Raw genomic sequence first — 16,975 nt, forward strand, 5'->3', positions numbered from 1 at the left:
GCAGCTCTTTAGAGACCAGGGTAGGGAACTGGAGATGCAGCTCAATGACCTTTGTCTGGTCAGGGAAAGTGAGGAGGTGATAGATAGGAGCTATAGGCAAGTAGTCATACCAGGGCCTCGAGAGACAGATAAGTGGGTAACAGACAGGAGGGGGCAGGGCAAGAGTCAGATACTAGAGAGTACCCCTGTGGCTGTCCCCCTTAACAATAAGTACTCCTGTTTGAGTACTGTTGGGGGGAGGGGGGTTGGGAAGTGACCTACCTGGGGGAAGCAACAGCGGCCGCGTCTCTGGCACAGAGTCTGGCCCTGTGGCTCAGAAGGGTAGGGAAGGGAAGAGGAAGGCAGAAGTGATAGGGGACTCTAGAGTTAGGGGGTCAGACAGATGATTCTGCGGACACAGGAAAGAAGCACAGATGGTAGTTTGCCTCCCAGGTGCCAGGTCCTGGGATGTTTCCAATCGTGTCCACGATATCCTGAAGTGGGAAGGTGTACAGCCAGATGTCGTGGTATGTATTGGTACCAACGACATAGGTAGGAAAAGGGAGGGGGTCCTGAAAACAGCCTACAGTGGGAAGGAAACTGAGAAGCAGGACCACAAAGGTAGTAATCTTGGGATTACTGCCTGTGCCACACGACAAGAGTATAGGAATAGAGTGAGGTGGAGGATAAGTGCGTGGCTGAGGGATTGGAGCAGGAAGCAGGGATTCAGATTTCTGAATCATTGGGTCTCTTTTGGAGCAGGTGTGACCTGTACAAAAAGGACGGGTTGCACTTGAATCCCAGGGGGACCAATATCCTGGCGGGGAGGTTTGCTAAGGCTATTGGGAGAGTTTAAACTAGAATTGCTGGCAGGTGGGAACCAAACTGAAGAGCCAGAGGAAGGGGCTATTGGCTCACAGATAGAGAAAGTTTGTAGGCAGGGTTAGATGAAGGATAGACAGGTGATAGAGGAAGGATGCGCTCCAACTGATGGTTTGAGGTGTGTCTATTTTAATGCAAGGAGTATCATTACCAAAGCAGATGAGCTTAGAGCATGGATCAGAACTTGGAGCTATGATGTTGTAGCCATTACAGAGACTTGGATGGCCCAGGGGCAGGAATGGTTACTTAGAGTACCAAGCTTTAGATGTTTCAGAAAGGACAGGGAGGGAGGCAAAAGAGGTGGGGACATGGCACTGTTGATCAGAGATAGTGTCACGGCTGCAGAAAAGGAGGAAGTCATGGAGGGGTTGTCCACTGAGTCTCTGTGGGCAGAAGTTAGAAACGGGAAGGGGTCAATAACTCTACTGGGGGTTTTTTATAGACCACCCAATAGTAACAGGGGCATTGAGGAGCAGATAGGGAGACAGATTCTGGAAAGGTGCAATAATAAGAGGGTTGTCATGATGGAAGATTTTAATTTCCCCAATATTGATTGGCATCTCCCTAGAGCAAGGGGTGTAGATGGGGTGGAGTTTGTTAGGTGTGTTCAGGAAGGTTTCCTGACACAATGTGTAGAAAAGCCAACAAGAGGACAGGCTGTACTTGATCTGGTATTGGGAAATGAATCTGGCCAGGCGTCAGGTCTCTCAGTGGGAGAGCATTTTGGAGATAGTGAGCACAATTTTATCCCCTTTACCATAGCATTGGAGAGGGATAGGAGCAGACAAGTCAAGAAAATGTTTAATTGGAGTAAGGATAAATATGAAGCTATTAGGCAGGAACTTGGAAGCATAAACTGGGAGCAGATGTTCTCAGGGAAATGTACAGCAAAAATGTGGTAAATGTTCAGGGGATATTTGCGTGACGTTCTGCATAAGTACGTTCCAATGAGACAAGGAAAGGATGGTAGGGTACAGGAACCGTAGTGTACAAAGGCTGTAGAAAATCTAGTCAAGAAGAAAAGAAAAATTTACGAAAGGTTCAAAAAGCTAGGTAATGATAGAGATCTAGAAAATTATAAGGCTATCAGGAAGAAGCTTAAGAATGAAATTAGGAGAGCCAGAAGGGGCCATGAGAAAACTTTGGCAAGCAGGATTAAGGAAAACTCTAAGGCATTCTACACGTATGTAAAGAGCAGGAGGACAAGATGTAAGAGAATAGGACCAATCAAGTGTGACAGTGGAAAAGTGTGTATAGAGCCAGAGGAGATAGCTGAGGTACTTAATGGACACTTTGCTTCAGTATTCACTACGGAAAAGGATCTTGGCGATTGTAGGAATGACTTACAGCAGATTAAAAAGCTTGAGCATATGGGCATTAAGGAAGAGGATGTGCTGAAGTTTTTGGAAAACACCAAGTTGGATAAGTCTCCGGAACCGGATGAGATATACCATAGGCTACTGTGAGAGGCAAGGATGGAGATTGCTGAGCCTATGGCAATGATCTTTGCATCATCAGTGGGGTTGGGAGAGGTTCTGGAGGATTGGAGAGTTGCAGATGTTGTTCCCTTATCAAGAAAGGGACTAGAGATAGCCCAGGAAATTATAGACTAGTGAGTCTTACTTCAGTGGTTGGTAAGTTGACAGAGAAGATCCTGAGAGGCAGAATTCATGAACATTTGGAGAGGCATAATATGATTAGGAATTATCAGCATGGCTTTGTCAAAGGCAGGTATTGCCTTACAAGCCTGGTTGAATTTTTTGAGGATGTGACTGAACACATTGATGAAGGTAGAGCAGTAGATGTAGTGTATATGGATTTCAGCAAGGCATTTGATAAGGTACCCCATGCAAGGCTTATTGAGAAAGTAAAGAGGCATGGGATCCAAGGGGACATTGCTTTGTGGATCCAGAATTGGCTTGCACACAGAAGAAAAAGAGTGGTTGTAGACAGGTCATATTCTGCATGGAGGCTGGTCACCAGTGGTGTACCTCGCGGATCTGTTTAGGGACCCCTTCTCTTTGTGATTTTTATAAATGACCTGGATGAGGAAGTGGAGGGATGGTTTAGTAAAGTTGCTGATGACACAAAGGTTGGAGGTTGTGGATAGTGTGGAGGGCTGTCAGAGGTTACAACGGGACATTGATAGGATGCAAAACTGGGCTGAGAAGTGACAGATGGAGTTCAACCTAGATAAGTGTGAGGTGATTCAGTTTGGTAGGTCAAATATGATGGCAGAATGTAGCATTAATGGTAAGACTCTTGGCAGTGTGGAGGATCAGAGGGATCTTGGGGTCTGAGTCCAGAGGATACTCAAAGCTGCTGCACAGATTGATTCTGTGGTTAAGGAGGCATACGGTGCATTGGCTTCATCAATTGTGGGATTGAGTTCAAGAACCGAGAGATAATGTTACAGCTATATAGGACCCTGGTCAGACCCCACTTGGAGTACTGTGCTCAGTTCTGGTCACCTCACTACAGGAAGGATGTAGATATTAGAGAGAGAGTGCAGGGGAGATTTACAAGGATGTTGCCTGGATTGGGGAGCATGCCTTATGAGAATAGGTTAAGTGAACTCAGCCTTTTCTACTTAGAGCAACAAAGGATGAGAGGTGACCTGATAGAGGTGTATAAGATGATGAGAGGCATTGATCGTGTGGATTCAGGGGCTTTCTTCCAGGGCTGAAATGGCTAGTGCGAGAGGGCACAGGTTTAATGTGTTTGGAAGTAGGTACAGAGGAGATGCCAGTAGTACGTTTTTCAAGCAGAGAGTGGTGAGTGGATGGAATGGGCTGCTGGCAACGGTGGCGGAGGCAGATACAATAGGGTCTTTTAAGAGACTCTTGGATAGGTGCATGGAGCTTAGAAAAATAGAGGTTATGGGTAACCCTTGGTAGTTTTAAAGTAAGTACATGTTCAGCACAGCATTGTGGGATGAATGGCCAGTATTGTGTTGTAGGTTTTCTATGTTTCTATGTTTCTAAAATGGAGGTGCAAGTAGTATTGAGAAAGTAGGGAGTCTGTAGAAGGACCTGGATGGATTAGGAGAATGGCCAAAGAAGTGGCTGATGGAAAATACTGTAGAGAAGCGTAGGTTATGCCCTTTGGTAGAAGGATTAAAGGTGGAGACAACTTTCTAAACAAGGAGCACATTCAGAAATCAGAGGTGCAGAGGGACTTGGGAGGCCCCATATTGGGTTCCCTAAAGGTTAATTTACAGGTTGAGTCAGCTAGCTGTAAGGAAGGCAAATGCAATGTTAGCATTCATTTTGAGAGGACCAGAATATAAATCAAGGACTTAAATGCTGAGGATTTATAAGGCATTGGTCAGACCTCACTTGGAGTGTTGTTTCAGTTTGGGGAAGAGAAAGAACATCTGGGGTGGGAGCACGTTTTGATGATGCTGGCTGCTTTCTGAGGCAGCAAGAAGTGCAGACAGAGTCCCTGGAAAGAAGGCTGGTTATCAGTTGTGGCTCCGAGGTGCTACCATATTCTCTGCAGCAGGAGTTGTAGGTCCCAATCCCATGTCAGAAACTTGTATGGCACTGTAAGGGTGTGACATGAACATAAAGCCCCACTGAAGATGTAATGTCCAAGTTGCCAATTGAAGAAGAGCAAGTGAAGTTTTCCCCGTGTCCTGGCTTCCATTTATCCCTTAACCAGCATTGCTGAAACTGATTGTCATTGTGGGTTGCTGTTCTGCAGTAACTGGTTGTTGTGTGCTTTGCATATTGTCATAGTGGAATCAGTTTATGCTGACCAAGTTGCCCATCTGAGTTTGTCCCCTTAGCCTGCATTTGGCCCATAACTCTCTAAATACCTATATATCCATATACCTGTCCATATACCTGTTGAAGCATTGTAAAAGTGTCCAATTCCTTCCACTTCCTCTGATAACTTGTTCCATATCCGAACCACTCTGTGTGAGAAATCTGCTCCTCAGTTCCCCTTTATATCTTTCGCCTCCCATTTTATACCCATGCCATCTAGTTTTAGACTCCCCTACCCTGGGTAAAAGGATTGTGACCAATCACCTTATCTCTGCCTCACATGATTTTATCAAACTCTGTAAATTCATCCCTTTGTCTCCTACGTTCCAGGATAAACGTTTGCAGCCTATCCAATCTCTCCTCGTAACCCAAGCATTTAGAAGACTGGTGAAGAGCCAGAATTTTACATAAATGTCAGAAGCTGTTAAGGCCTTCAGCAATGAGACTGCCTCAACACAGCACCCATAGTAATCTGGAAGTCACAAGATAGGGGGTTTGGAACAGGTCAGTGAGTTCCATAGCATTCAGTTCATCAAAGCAGCCAAAGGACGAAGAAAGTAACTTGAAAATAGCATCCTCTCAAGTAAAAGTAACATGAAGCCAAGTGAAGTTGGTGCCAAATTGTGCAAGCAAGTGGTGGCTGGCAGGAAGAATTCGTTTTAATCCTGGTTGTCTCTCAGTACGGTTTATATACATTCGCAACAATATTACCATTTTGATTAACTTTTGATTCAAAGCGTTTGACCAGTCATTGCAATATTAAATGTCAGTTATTTAAGTGCTCTCTTGTAACAGACCTCTATTTCATCAATTCCCTGTCATTACACAGTCTTTCTGACCCAAAAAGACAAAAGAACTTCTGTTGAGAATGCACTCAGCAGCAGTGGGCTCACTAACATAGTTCTCAGCACTTGATCTACAGTATATTTTGGGAATATTTTTTATCCTTAGCAGTCAAAGTCCTTGGGCTGACATGTGTACTCATTACCCCATGACTTTCTGCAAGTTTAAAGGTGAACATGTAACTGAATTCCATACAGATTCCCAGACAATAAACCCTGCCCAAAAGGCAGAAGCAAAAGTTCAATGCCACTGTTCTGCTTCCATTGCTAATGACTCTGATGCAATTTCAATCAAACCTATCAATGTGATTCGACAGCCGACCATGCCATTCTCCTTTTCAAATACATCTTTCCCAAGCAGCTCAATGATGTCCTATCTTCCCACGGGATCTATTTTGACCTCTCCCTCTCGTGGATCTTCGGACTATCTTTGGGTAACATCCACAGCCAGAGAGTTAATTTCCACATTTCCACTGTTACTACCTATTTCTACCCCTTCAGCTCCCTCTCACTTACTCAGCTGCATCTGTCCTGTTAGCCAACTTGTTTGATATCTTGACCTTGATAAGTCACGCTCTCTTCCAGCTGAACAATAGGGAGATTGAGATCTCCATCTTGGCCCTCACCTTGAACTCTTTCATTGATTCCATTCCATACCCTCCAACTACTGCAGCAGACTGGTCACATTTCTTGTTTGACACAGATCTCATATGGTCTCTATTATAAAGATACATTATCATGCTACCCTTCCTCAGCCCCTCTGCTCTGAAATCCTCATTCATCTTTTTATTGTCCTTGATCTTCTTTCATCTCTTCACACTCTGAACATGCTCTGTATACTCCCTCCACAAATTACATTGATTTATTTCCTGAACAGACTCCTCAGAAAGTGCTCATTAATAACTCTTTCTGAAACAACTCCTCAACCCATCTCTCTGAATGTCATTAGCTTCCTGCTGAACCACCACCCAATTGCCTCAAACCTTAGATGCCCCTGTAGTCTCCAGCACACAGCTGAAGGGAAGGTCTCCAGCCATCTTTATTCTGTGTTTTGATCTCCTGATCTTCTCTAAAGACCCTCCTTGACACACAACCTTTGGTTACCTCTTCTATCCTCTCCGTTCCTGCCACAGCACCAGAATGTTTGATTATGTACCCTGAGATTTATTTTCTGTTAAAGTTGCCACATTAAAAATTGCCAGATTATTAAAGCATTTGTGTCAAGGGTGATGAAAACGGAAGACACTGGAAGCAGTTAGCAGGTCAGGCAGCATCTGTGCATAGAGAAACATTTCAGATTTGAGAGCCTTTGTCAGAACTAAAATTTCAACTGTAAATGATATCTGTTTCCCTCTCCCCAGGTGCTCCCTGACCTACTAATTGTTTCTAGCATTTTCTGTTTATATTTCTGGTTTCTAGTATTTGCAGTTGCTTGATTTTTATTTCTGGCTTGAATGGTTTTGTTTGGGAAATGATATAGGTTATAGGGACAACATCCCTTGGTAAATATGATTACAATTGAAAACAACTTGTCTAGTGTGGCTCGACACAGGCAACTTCCAAAATATTCCTTAGGCTTTAAGTGGTAACGGAGAGAAAGTTACCTTTTGCAAAACCAGTAATCTTAACTTTCTCTAATATCTGCAGGGCTGGACTGATAATGATGTTGATATTTCCACCATAAGCTCAAGACCTGTCAGCAGAGAAGTTTCCTGTGAATTCAACAAAGATCCGACTGGGCAAAGTAACAGCAAAGACAAATCAAAATTGAAAAGCAATGATTCAGGCATCTTTGAGAAGGTAATGAGCTCAATTCAAGTGGCAACAGCTGGGGATTATGTGAACTCATTCAGTAAGGATCAACAGCAGCTCAATTTAGTAATGGCTTGAATTCAGTCCTATCATGAGACATAGCAGGAGCTAAGATTTTACTCACCGAATAATGAAGAGGATAGTTTGGTCTCTGGGTAATTTAACGTGATGTTGCCAGCCATGATCAGGGGAAGTGTACAGACAGTCACAGATCTGAAATAGCCCAACTTCTTCCCATTGGCTGGAGGCTCTGTAGCTCAGTGTAGAGGGAAAGAAATTTAAACTCTTTGCAAGAGAGAGAACAGAGAGTAAGTCAAAATACTTAAAGTCCTGTGTTCTTTAGATTAATGACTGAACTCATTAGGCCCCAAGTTCCATGGGGGTGCTGCCAGTTCCTGTGGAGAAAGGGAGGACTATACGTGTCCTTGAGCCAGACGGGGTTCCCTCTGGTGCTGTAATGCACGATCTCTCCCAGTCTGGCGAGGATTCACTGATTGAGGGCGATCCAACTGGAACTACAGACCTGATGCGCCTATGCATAATTGGAAAGAATCAAAGTCAAAGTCGAGTTTATTATCATGTGCACAAGTATAACCATGCACAGCATCACGGGCTGAGAGCATTACGTAAGCTGTATGGTGGTTAGTGCAACTCTATCACAGCTCGGGGTATCGAAGTTCAGAGTTCAACGTCTGTAAGAAGTTTGTATGTCCTTCGCATGAGTGTATGTGTTTCCCCCCACATTCCAAAGCTGTACCAGTTAGTAGGTTAATTATAAACTGTCCTGTGATGAGTGTAGGGTTAAATAGGTGTGTTCCTCGGCAGTGCAGCTCAATGGGCTGGAAGAGCTGTTTTCCACTGTACCTCTGAATAGATTAAAATAGATTAACCATAAGTTATGTACAATTTTTACAAGAAAGAACACAATCAGAACAAAATACAGTCCATTTTAGCACAGAGTGATCAAAGTGGACATACTGTACTGTTGTAGTGATTAGGGTTGTGCCGTTTAGTTCCAGGGTGAAAGGTTGAAGGGAAGTAATGTTTCCTCAAGCTGGTGGTGAGGGACTTTTGGCTTCTGTACATCCTGCCCGCTGGTAGCAATGAGAAGGTAAGCCAGCCTGGATGATGGGGATCCTCGATAAAGGATGTTGCCTCCCTGAGGCAGTGCCCCACAGATACTGGTGATGGTGGGAGGGATGTGTTGGACAGAGTCCATCACTCTCTGCTGTTGATTGTGTTCCCGTGCTTTTGAATTGCCAGACCAAACCAGTCAGGGTACTATCAATAGTACATCTGGAGAAGTTCACTGACAAGCCAAGTCTCCTTAACCTTCTAAAAAACGACACTGATTAGTAGACAAGGAATCGTTTATTGCAATACATATATCTGGCACAATTTATTTATGTATGTGTTTATTCGGCGACACATTCAGAGTAGGCCTGTCTGTCCCTACAAGCTATGCTGTCCCAGCAACTCCCAACAATTTTATCACCGGACAATTTACAATGACCGATTAACCTACTCAGTCCATGTTTGGACTGTGTGAGGAAACCAGTAGACCCAGGAAGGACATAAAGGGGCTCCTTACAGAACAGCACCAAAATTGAAATCCCAGCTCTGGAACTTCACCACCATGGCATACAAAGTAAGGACTGTCAATGTTAGCCTTACGTAATTTAAACTCAATTTTACTCGACATGAACCCCTATTTTCATGAATCTAGTCAGCTTCTTGCAGGCATGCGGTTTCTTTGCACTCCTGATATGATTAAAAGGTCAGGGATACATGTGATGATGCCATTCCTTGTGCCCCAGGAGTAACCCTCACTGGTTCCCTGTGTAGCATTCACCTGAGAAACCTGTCAGGTGGGTCCTGTAGGTACAAGGAATCCTTCTGGCCCATAGCACTGTTCTGTTCTTCCCACCATCTTGCCTCCCCCGCTCCCCAGCCCAAACTCAACACTGATCATCAATACAACGCTGGTTCCAATCACTGAGGACAGTAACCCCCGTTCCTCACCCCACCACAATCCCTAGTCCCTAATCCATCACTGCAGACCCCATTCCTTCCATTTGAATCTTTAAATAAATCTTTAGATTCTTGCAACTGGAACTCTTGCTTTAACTTTGATGGTTGCAAATCAATAATGCCACTGGCTCTAAAGGAGCCAGGGAAGTGCTAGTGAAGAGACACTGAGACTGAGCTGTTTGGGCGCACTAGTGTTTTTAGGCCTTGCTCCTTAATCAAAGCCAGGCGAACTGTGCCAACCTTCTGCATTCGGTGTCTGATGGACTGGCGGGGGAGATAATGTATTGGCTGCTAGCTGCATGTCACAAGGACTTGCAATGGCGAGAAGGAAAGCAGGCTGCAACACACTCCTCAAATGTTGCCAGCTTTAAGTCTGATCAAATGCATGCTGCAGGTAGGTTTCACTGACATTTATAGAGAGGAGCAAGCTTTAAGGTTTAATTTGGAATACTGAGCAATGCACATTGAAGACACATGTAATCTAAGGGACAGTAAGCCAAACTCCTGAGCGCCATGGACTCAGTAAACAGTCTAACTGCTTCCTTTCCAGACATCGCTCGATGTAGATAACATCACGCTGGTTCAAATGAACCCCCGAGATGATGGGAAACTCCCTCCTAAGGTACGTCATAACCAGTTCCATGATGTTAAAGGGAAAGATCGGAGATGATTTTGCATGCCCTAAGACATTACAGTAAAGGAGCAGCCTATTGGTGAATCAAACTGCCAGAACTCTTGTGGTCAACTTCTTTAACATTTGTAAAAGTTTATAAATTGTGTTGTTTTCTTATTTGTTTTATCACAATCATCTGTTTATTTCGTACAATGAGCTGACACACTTGTGTGTGTCACCCAGATTGTTTCCTACAGATGCCAAAAGATGCACAAATGCACATGAACGCACACATGCCACAGACAAACACTCATATGTATATATACACAAGCACACTTACACATACACATTCACAGATACATTTAAATAGTTATTCCATTTCTAACACCCCCCTCCCCTTTCTCACTCTGTCTCTGTCTCCATCTCTGGAAACAAACTGTCAACCTATATCTTTCATAAACCTACCAAATCCCATGGTTGTCATGACTGTACTTCTTCCCACCCAGTCTCCTGAAAAAGTGTTATTTCCTTTTCTCAGTTCCATCATCTCCACCACCTCTGCACCCAGGACGTGGCTTTCCTTTCCAGGACATTAGAGATGTCCTCTTCTTCAAGGAATGGGGTTGCCTTCCTCCACCATTGAAGCTGCTCTCAGCTGCATCTCCTCTATTTCACGAACATCCGTGCTCACCCCATCTTCCTGTCACCCTAACAGAGATAGATTTCCTCATGTCCTTACCTACCACCCTATGAGCCTCTGCATCCAACACATTCTCTGCAACTTATGCCATCTCCAAAAATCTACCACTAAACCTATCTTTACCTCCCTCCTCGATCCACTTTCCGCAGAGATCAATCCCTCTGTGATTCCCTCGTCCATTCATCTCTCCCCACTAATCTCACTCCCAGCACTTATCCCTTCAAACAGCCCAAGTGCTACACCTGCCCGTTCACCTCCTCCCTCACCCCCTTCCAGGTGAGGCAACACTTCACTTACAAATCTGCTGGTGTCATCTATTGTGCCCAGTGGTCCCATGTGGCCTCCTCTACATTGTAAACCAGGGGACCACTTCGTCAGCACCTCTGCTTCATCCACCAAAAGTGGAATTTCCTGGTGGCCAAACATTTTAATTATGATTTCCATTCCTACTCTGACATGTTGTTCTTCTATTCCCCACCCCAGCCTCTTACCTCTTCTCATCTGCCTATCACCTCCCCCTGAGTTCCCTCTTCCTTCCTTTTCTCCAATGGTCTACTCTACTTTCGCATCACATTCCTTCCTCTCCAGCCTTTTCCCTTTCCTACCCACCTGACTTCACCTATCACCCTCCAGCTAGTCCTCCTTCCCCTTCTCCCACCTTTTTATTCTGGCACCGTAACCCTTCCTTTCCAGTCCTGATGAAGAGTCTCGGCCCAAAACCTCGACAGTTATTCCTTTCTATCGATGCTGCTTGACCTACTGATTTCTCCAGCATTTTGTGTGTGTTGCTGCAAATAGAAATATACACAGATACAAACTCACATGCACAAGTACACATACGGAGGCAGCTATCAGGTGAAATATACTATGACGATAAATGTCAGCACCAAGAGAGACCTGAATCAAGTTGCTCACTGCTGTTCTAATCTGTTCGTACACATTGTAATTATTTATTGATTGTTGTAATTAAGGTGTACTGGCATATTGGAGACTTAAGGCAGTACTAGAGCTTTGGTTAGTTGCTTTGAGAATGAGACCCCTTCTGTTACCATTCCAAGTGGGCTGCAGTGTTGGATTTTTCATGGAGTCCATGAGCTCAGAGTCAAAATCCACCATCTCCATAGCAGTCACACTGGGAATTCTGAACTACACCTAATTAGCACATTCAGGTTAATTACAGCCACAACTTTGGAAGTGGATGGGTAGGTTAATTACCCTTTGAGAATTGTGTTGGTGAGTGGTGGAAATCGGTGAGTGTTGATAAGAACTTGGGGAGAATAAAATAGGATTAATTTCTTAAGTAGGATTGTGCAAATGGGAACTTAGTAGGGCTCTCTCCATGATATATAACTCTATGATGAACTATGTTTCAGGCTACTTACATTCTTTATATTATGCACTTGTATAGAACATACAGTATGTATTTGAGTGTTTTTATGCACGTGAGTTAGAAATATCTTAAACTGGACTGAATGATTTTAAATGCTTCAAACATATAATGGTGCTGCTCTGACATGGTGTTTCTTGGCAACGATTGATAAGATTAGGAAAAGATGCTAAATAAAGATGCTAAAGAAGCTCCTCGGAGTAGGACATGCATCAAGCGTTTGCATTGATGTTTAACCGAGATACACAGGAATCGAACACTTGACCATGTTCTCTCTAATGGCTTATTATCTATTCAGGTGGTCGGAAATCTGGATGGTGCTGGTCAGAAGAAAGTAGGTGTGCCAATGACAAAAGCAACCTGGATCCCCAGTATTGTAATTACTCAGAGCAGCAACCAGCATTCCAAAGACTGCCTCAGCCCCATTTCGGAAGCAAGCTTGCAGGCAAATCAGCAACCCTGACTCCCTTGTGATGCCACAGTGCTGCAGCTGCCCCATTCAAGTTAACTGGATCAATATGAAGACAAAGTAATCATGACAACTCTTAGGATTTGGGGGGAGGGTAGCAGGGTTTGTGGGAGGGGTGTTTTCCCTGTAGTTCTAGACCTTCATGACACCAGCTCCAAAATTAATGAACCAAGAATGAGGTGCTCGTGTTGCTATGGAGACGTGAACAAGAAGGTTCGTTATCTACTGGAGAACACAAATGAAGGTACAAGGTCCAAACATCCTTGGAAAAATGGGGCTTACATCATGTGATTGGGATTGGATGAGACTAGATTTGGCCTTTGTAAATTGGAGCAAAGAGACCAGATTTAGAGGGATGAGAGTAATGGTTCTGAGATTCTATAGAAAGAAACAGGTGGAGATTTTAATAGGGCATGGATCAGGAAGGAAGAAAAGCAGGTGATTTGTTTTAATGGGACAAGGATTGAGCAGTCTCACCAACCTCACTGATGTGCTACTTGCTGCCTGTATAAACATCATTCACCAAGTAAACAAGGGATTATTAGTGTGCAGTACATAGGAGATAGAACAGCACAGGGAAAGGCCCTTCAGCTGATGATGTTGGTCTGAACTGATGAAGCAAATTCCAAATTAAACTAATCCCTTCTACACACACATTATCCATATCTCTCCATTCTCGGTATCTCCATGTGTCTCTTGAATGACACTTTTGTATCTGCTTTCACTACTAGTCTCCTTTGAATTAGTGAGTTCCACACCCTGTAATGTCAGGTGAAAAAAATCTCAACACATTTTTAATTCTTCTATGACTTGAATCTCTGTTTCCTTTGCATTGACCTTTTTTGACTCTGTCTGGGACTGTGGTAAGACTCATGCCTCTACAACTTGCCCAACCTAATTCGACAGAAGCCCATAACCACAGATGGTAACTCTGGGCAGAATAAGAGAGGATAGCACCATCCCCGAGTCCCCTTCCAGATCACTTACCAGACTCACCTCAAAATATTCCTTCGTGGGCTTTAAATCCAACAAGTCCAACCTAACATTTAAAACAAACCAAGACAACCCAAAATACACATTCTTGCACCTTGCTCCTCCTTTACCCTCCTGCCACTCATTTAACTAATTTCCTTTTTCTAATTCTTCATTCTCCTCATTTCTTTGTTTATCCATTTTCTAATTCTTCGTTTTCCTCATTTCCACTCCAGTCCACTTCCTCTGAGTAAGAGAGCGACATCTTGCAGGACAGGAGCCATTTGAAAACTGCAAATCTCATCAGGAGTGAGTCATTGTTTGAGCCAGTAAAAAGAAAGGAGGTGTAAGTGGAGTGGTCACTTTTGGAGTGGGCACTGTTAGATGGGTCTGCCTTTGGTTCAACGATTTTGGGGAAGTGCAAGTAGAAATTCTAAGTAAATTTCTAGTAAATCTTATTTTTGTTAATACAGTACTAGTGCACTGAGAATGGGTCTAGAATTACTGGTATGTTTCTTGTGTGAGATGTGTGAACTTTAGGAGACCTCCAGTCTCCCTCATAACTACTTCTGCACGATGTACACCAAGCATGATGCTCAGGAACTGAAGCTGCAGCTCAATTACCTTTGGCTCATACTGGAGAATGAGGAGGTGATACATAGGAGCTACAGGGAGATTGTCACCCTTAAGTTGCAGGAGGCAGGTAACTGGGTGACTGTTAGACAAGGGGAAAGGGATCAAGCAACCAGTGCAGAATACTCCTGCAGCCATTCCTCTCAATAATAAATATACCGCTTTGGATACTATATTGGGGGTGGGGTAGTGCAGAAATTGCAGGGGCCCCTAACAGAGATATTTAAAAGGTCCTTAGCCATGGGTGATGTGCCAGAGGACTGGAGGGTAGCTAATGTTTTTCTTTTGTTTATGGAAGGCTTTAAGAATAAACCAGGAAATTATAGGCCAGTGATCCTGACATTGGTAGTGGGAAATTTACTGGAAGGTATTCTAAGGGACTGGATATATAGGTATGATATTTGGATAGACAAGGACTAATTATAGATTGTCAGCATGGTTTCTTGCATGGTAAGTTGCATCAAACTAATCTTACAGTTTTTTGAGGGAGTTATCAGGAAAATTGATCTTCATATGCAAGGCAATGCATATTATCTACTGTACGTTGACTTTAGCAAGGCCTTAGACAAGGTCCCTCATGGGAGGTTGGGCAAAAAGGTTCAGTCGCTTGGCATTCAAGATGTGGTAGCAAATTGAATTAGACATGACTTCAAAGCAGAAGACAGAGAGAGATTATAGATGGTTGCCTCTCTGACTGGACACCTGTGACAAGTGGTGTACTGCAGGGATCAGTGCTGGGCCCGTTGTTGTTTGTCATCTATATCGATGATCTGGATGATAATGTGGGAAACAGGATCAGCAAATATGCAGTTGTCACCAAAATTGGGGGTGTCATGGTTAGCGAATTAGACTATCAAAGTTTGGAGGTCTGGACCAGCTGGGAAACTGAGCTGAAAAATGGCAGATGGAATTTAATTGAGACAAGTATAAACAAGTATTGCACTTCGGGAGGATCAATCAGGGTAGATCTTAAACAATGAGCAGTAGGGCACTGAGGAGTGTGGTGGAACAAAGTGATCTAGGAATACAGGTCCATAATTCATTGAAAGTAGCATCACAGGTAGAGAGGGCGTAAAAGAAAATTTTTGGCACATTAGCTTTCATTGAATCACATTCAATACATTGAGTACTGCAGTTGGGATGTTATGTTGAAATTATACAAGGTGCTGGTGAGGTCTAATTTTAAGTATTGTGTGCAGTTGTGGTCACCTACATACAGGAAAAATGTAAATAAGATTGAAAGAGTGCAGGGAAATTTAAAAGAATGCTGCCTGGACTTGAGAACGTGAGTTATAAAGAAAGCTTGAATAGGTTATTACAGGTTATTCCCTAGAACATTAAAGATAGAAGGTTGAGGGGCGGTATACAAAATTATGAAGGGTATAGATAGGGTAGATAGGGTAAATGCAAACAGGCTTTTTCTATTGAGGGTGGGTGAGATTACAAGTAGAGGTCATAAGTTAAGGGTGAACGGTGAAATGTTTAAGGGGCAGTTCTTCACTTAGAGAGGTGCGAAAGTATGGAATGAGCTGCCAGTGTAAGTGGTGGATGTGGGATAGATTTTACCTTTCAAGAGAAATTTGGATAGTTACATAGATGTAAGGGGTTTGGAGCACTATGGTTTGGGTGCAGGTCAGACTACATAGGCTGAAGGGCTGTAGTATTCTATGTCTTTTATGACTATGACTCTCTCTATCTCTTTATCTCACTCTCTCTCTCTCTCTCTTTCCTTCACTCTTTCCCTCTCCTTCCATGTATCTCCTTTTATTGGCTTCACATCATTCATGATTTATGGTTCCTTCCCTACCCCAGGAACCATTCTTGATGGAATCACCAGTCCTTTCCTAACAAATCCTCCAAAATGGACCTTGTTAAAGAAAACACAAATCCTAATCAGGTGACAACCTGGGACCCAGCAATCTGTAGACAATATCACATGTGATATTTGCTTTCAGCTTCACCCTTGTAGACCTATTTTAAAGTGATATGGCACAATTTTCATCCACGTCCAATTTGGCATTGGACTAGATTTTAAACATTCAGCTGTTTTGACTTTCTGTCACATCCATTTAAAACTTCATCGTATAAAATCTGCCATGAACAAGGATATTAAATATTCCATGTTGTATGATGAAATGGGAAAGTATTTGAAGCTGGTTTGAGGTATGAAATGAAATAAAGAGAGAGGATCAGAGTTCTGGAAATTGGGAAGTAGCAGCAATTTGGTTGAAGGTGTAAACAGCACAGGGAAGATGACAGAGGTGGGAGTTGTGTATGGACCATCCAGTGCTGGTAAATTGTGGCATTGCATAATGTGGAAGTTAAGGGGTGCGTCCTAGGAAACACAAGTGATTTTAGTCTACATACAGACATTGCAAACCAAACAGTGAATCCTGAAACTATGGACTGTATTGAGAGATCTTTTCTGGATTAGTATGTTAACCAAAGAGTGAACACGCTATTTTAGATCTAGTTTTATGTAATGAGAAAGGGTTCATTAACAACCTTGCAGTTAAGGAGCATTAGAGATCTCCCAGTTCCCACCTAACCTTCCCGCTCACTAGACCTCCTGTTTCCTTGCTGTCTTCTGATGCACCAGGTGTTTGGTTCCCTCAATCTGTTCCTATTCACTAGGGCCACATTTCCCACATTTGCTTTAAACTTGCAGGGTTCATTGGAAAAAATGGATTATTATATTGTATAATATCTGTAAGAATATTACCTATAAGTGTGTTAGGGTACTATAGAAATGGCATCTAACAGTCCAGATAGTCTGCTCATCTGGTGGCACTAAAGTTTCAAGATGCCGGATTATCAGAGATTAATGTGCTGGGCAGAGAAATTATACCTATATATTGTAACAAACAGAAGACGCAGAGGGTTGT

The 16,975-nt window shown here is 43.2% G+C and overlaps 1 protein-coding gene across 1 annotated transcript in view; it reads left to right on the forward strand.

The window, feature by feature from the left end:
* The window catches only part of opn4a (opsin 4a (melanopsin)), a 63,298-nt gene extending 50,819 nt beyond the window's left edge, over positions 1-12,479 (forward strand). Inside the window, exons 10-12 of the mRNA XM_059946095.1 lie at positions 7,121-7,273; positions 9,867-9,938; positions 12,315-12,479. Coding sequence (XP_059802078.1) covers positions 7,121-7,273; positions 9,867-9,938; positions 12,315-12,479 — 390 coding nt within the window. The remainder of the gene's footprint in view (positions 1-7,120; positions 7,274-9,866; positions 9,939-12,314) is intronic.
* The last annotated feature ends 4,496 nt before the right edge of the window (positions 12,480-16,975 follow it).

Source organism: Hypanus sabinus, chromosome 21 (assembly GCF_030144855.1).
Source record: "Hypanus sabinus isolate sHypSab1 chromosome 21, sHypSab1.hap1, whole genome shotgun sequence".
Lineage (NCBI taxonomy): Eukaryota > Metazoa > Chordata > Chondrichthyes > Myliobatiformes > Dasyatidae > Hypanus > Hypanus sabinus.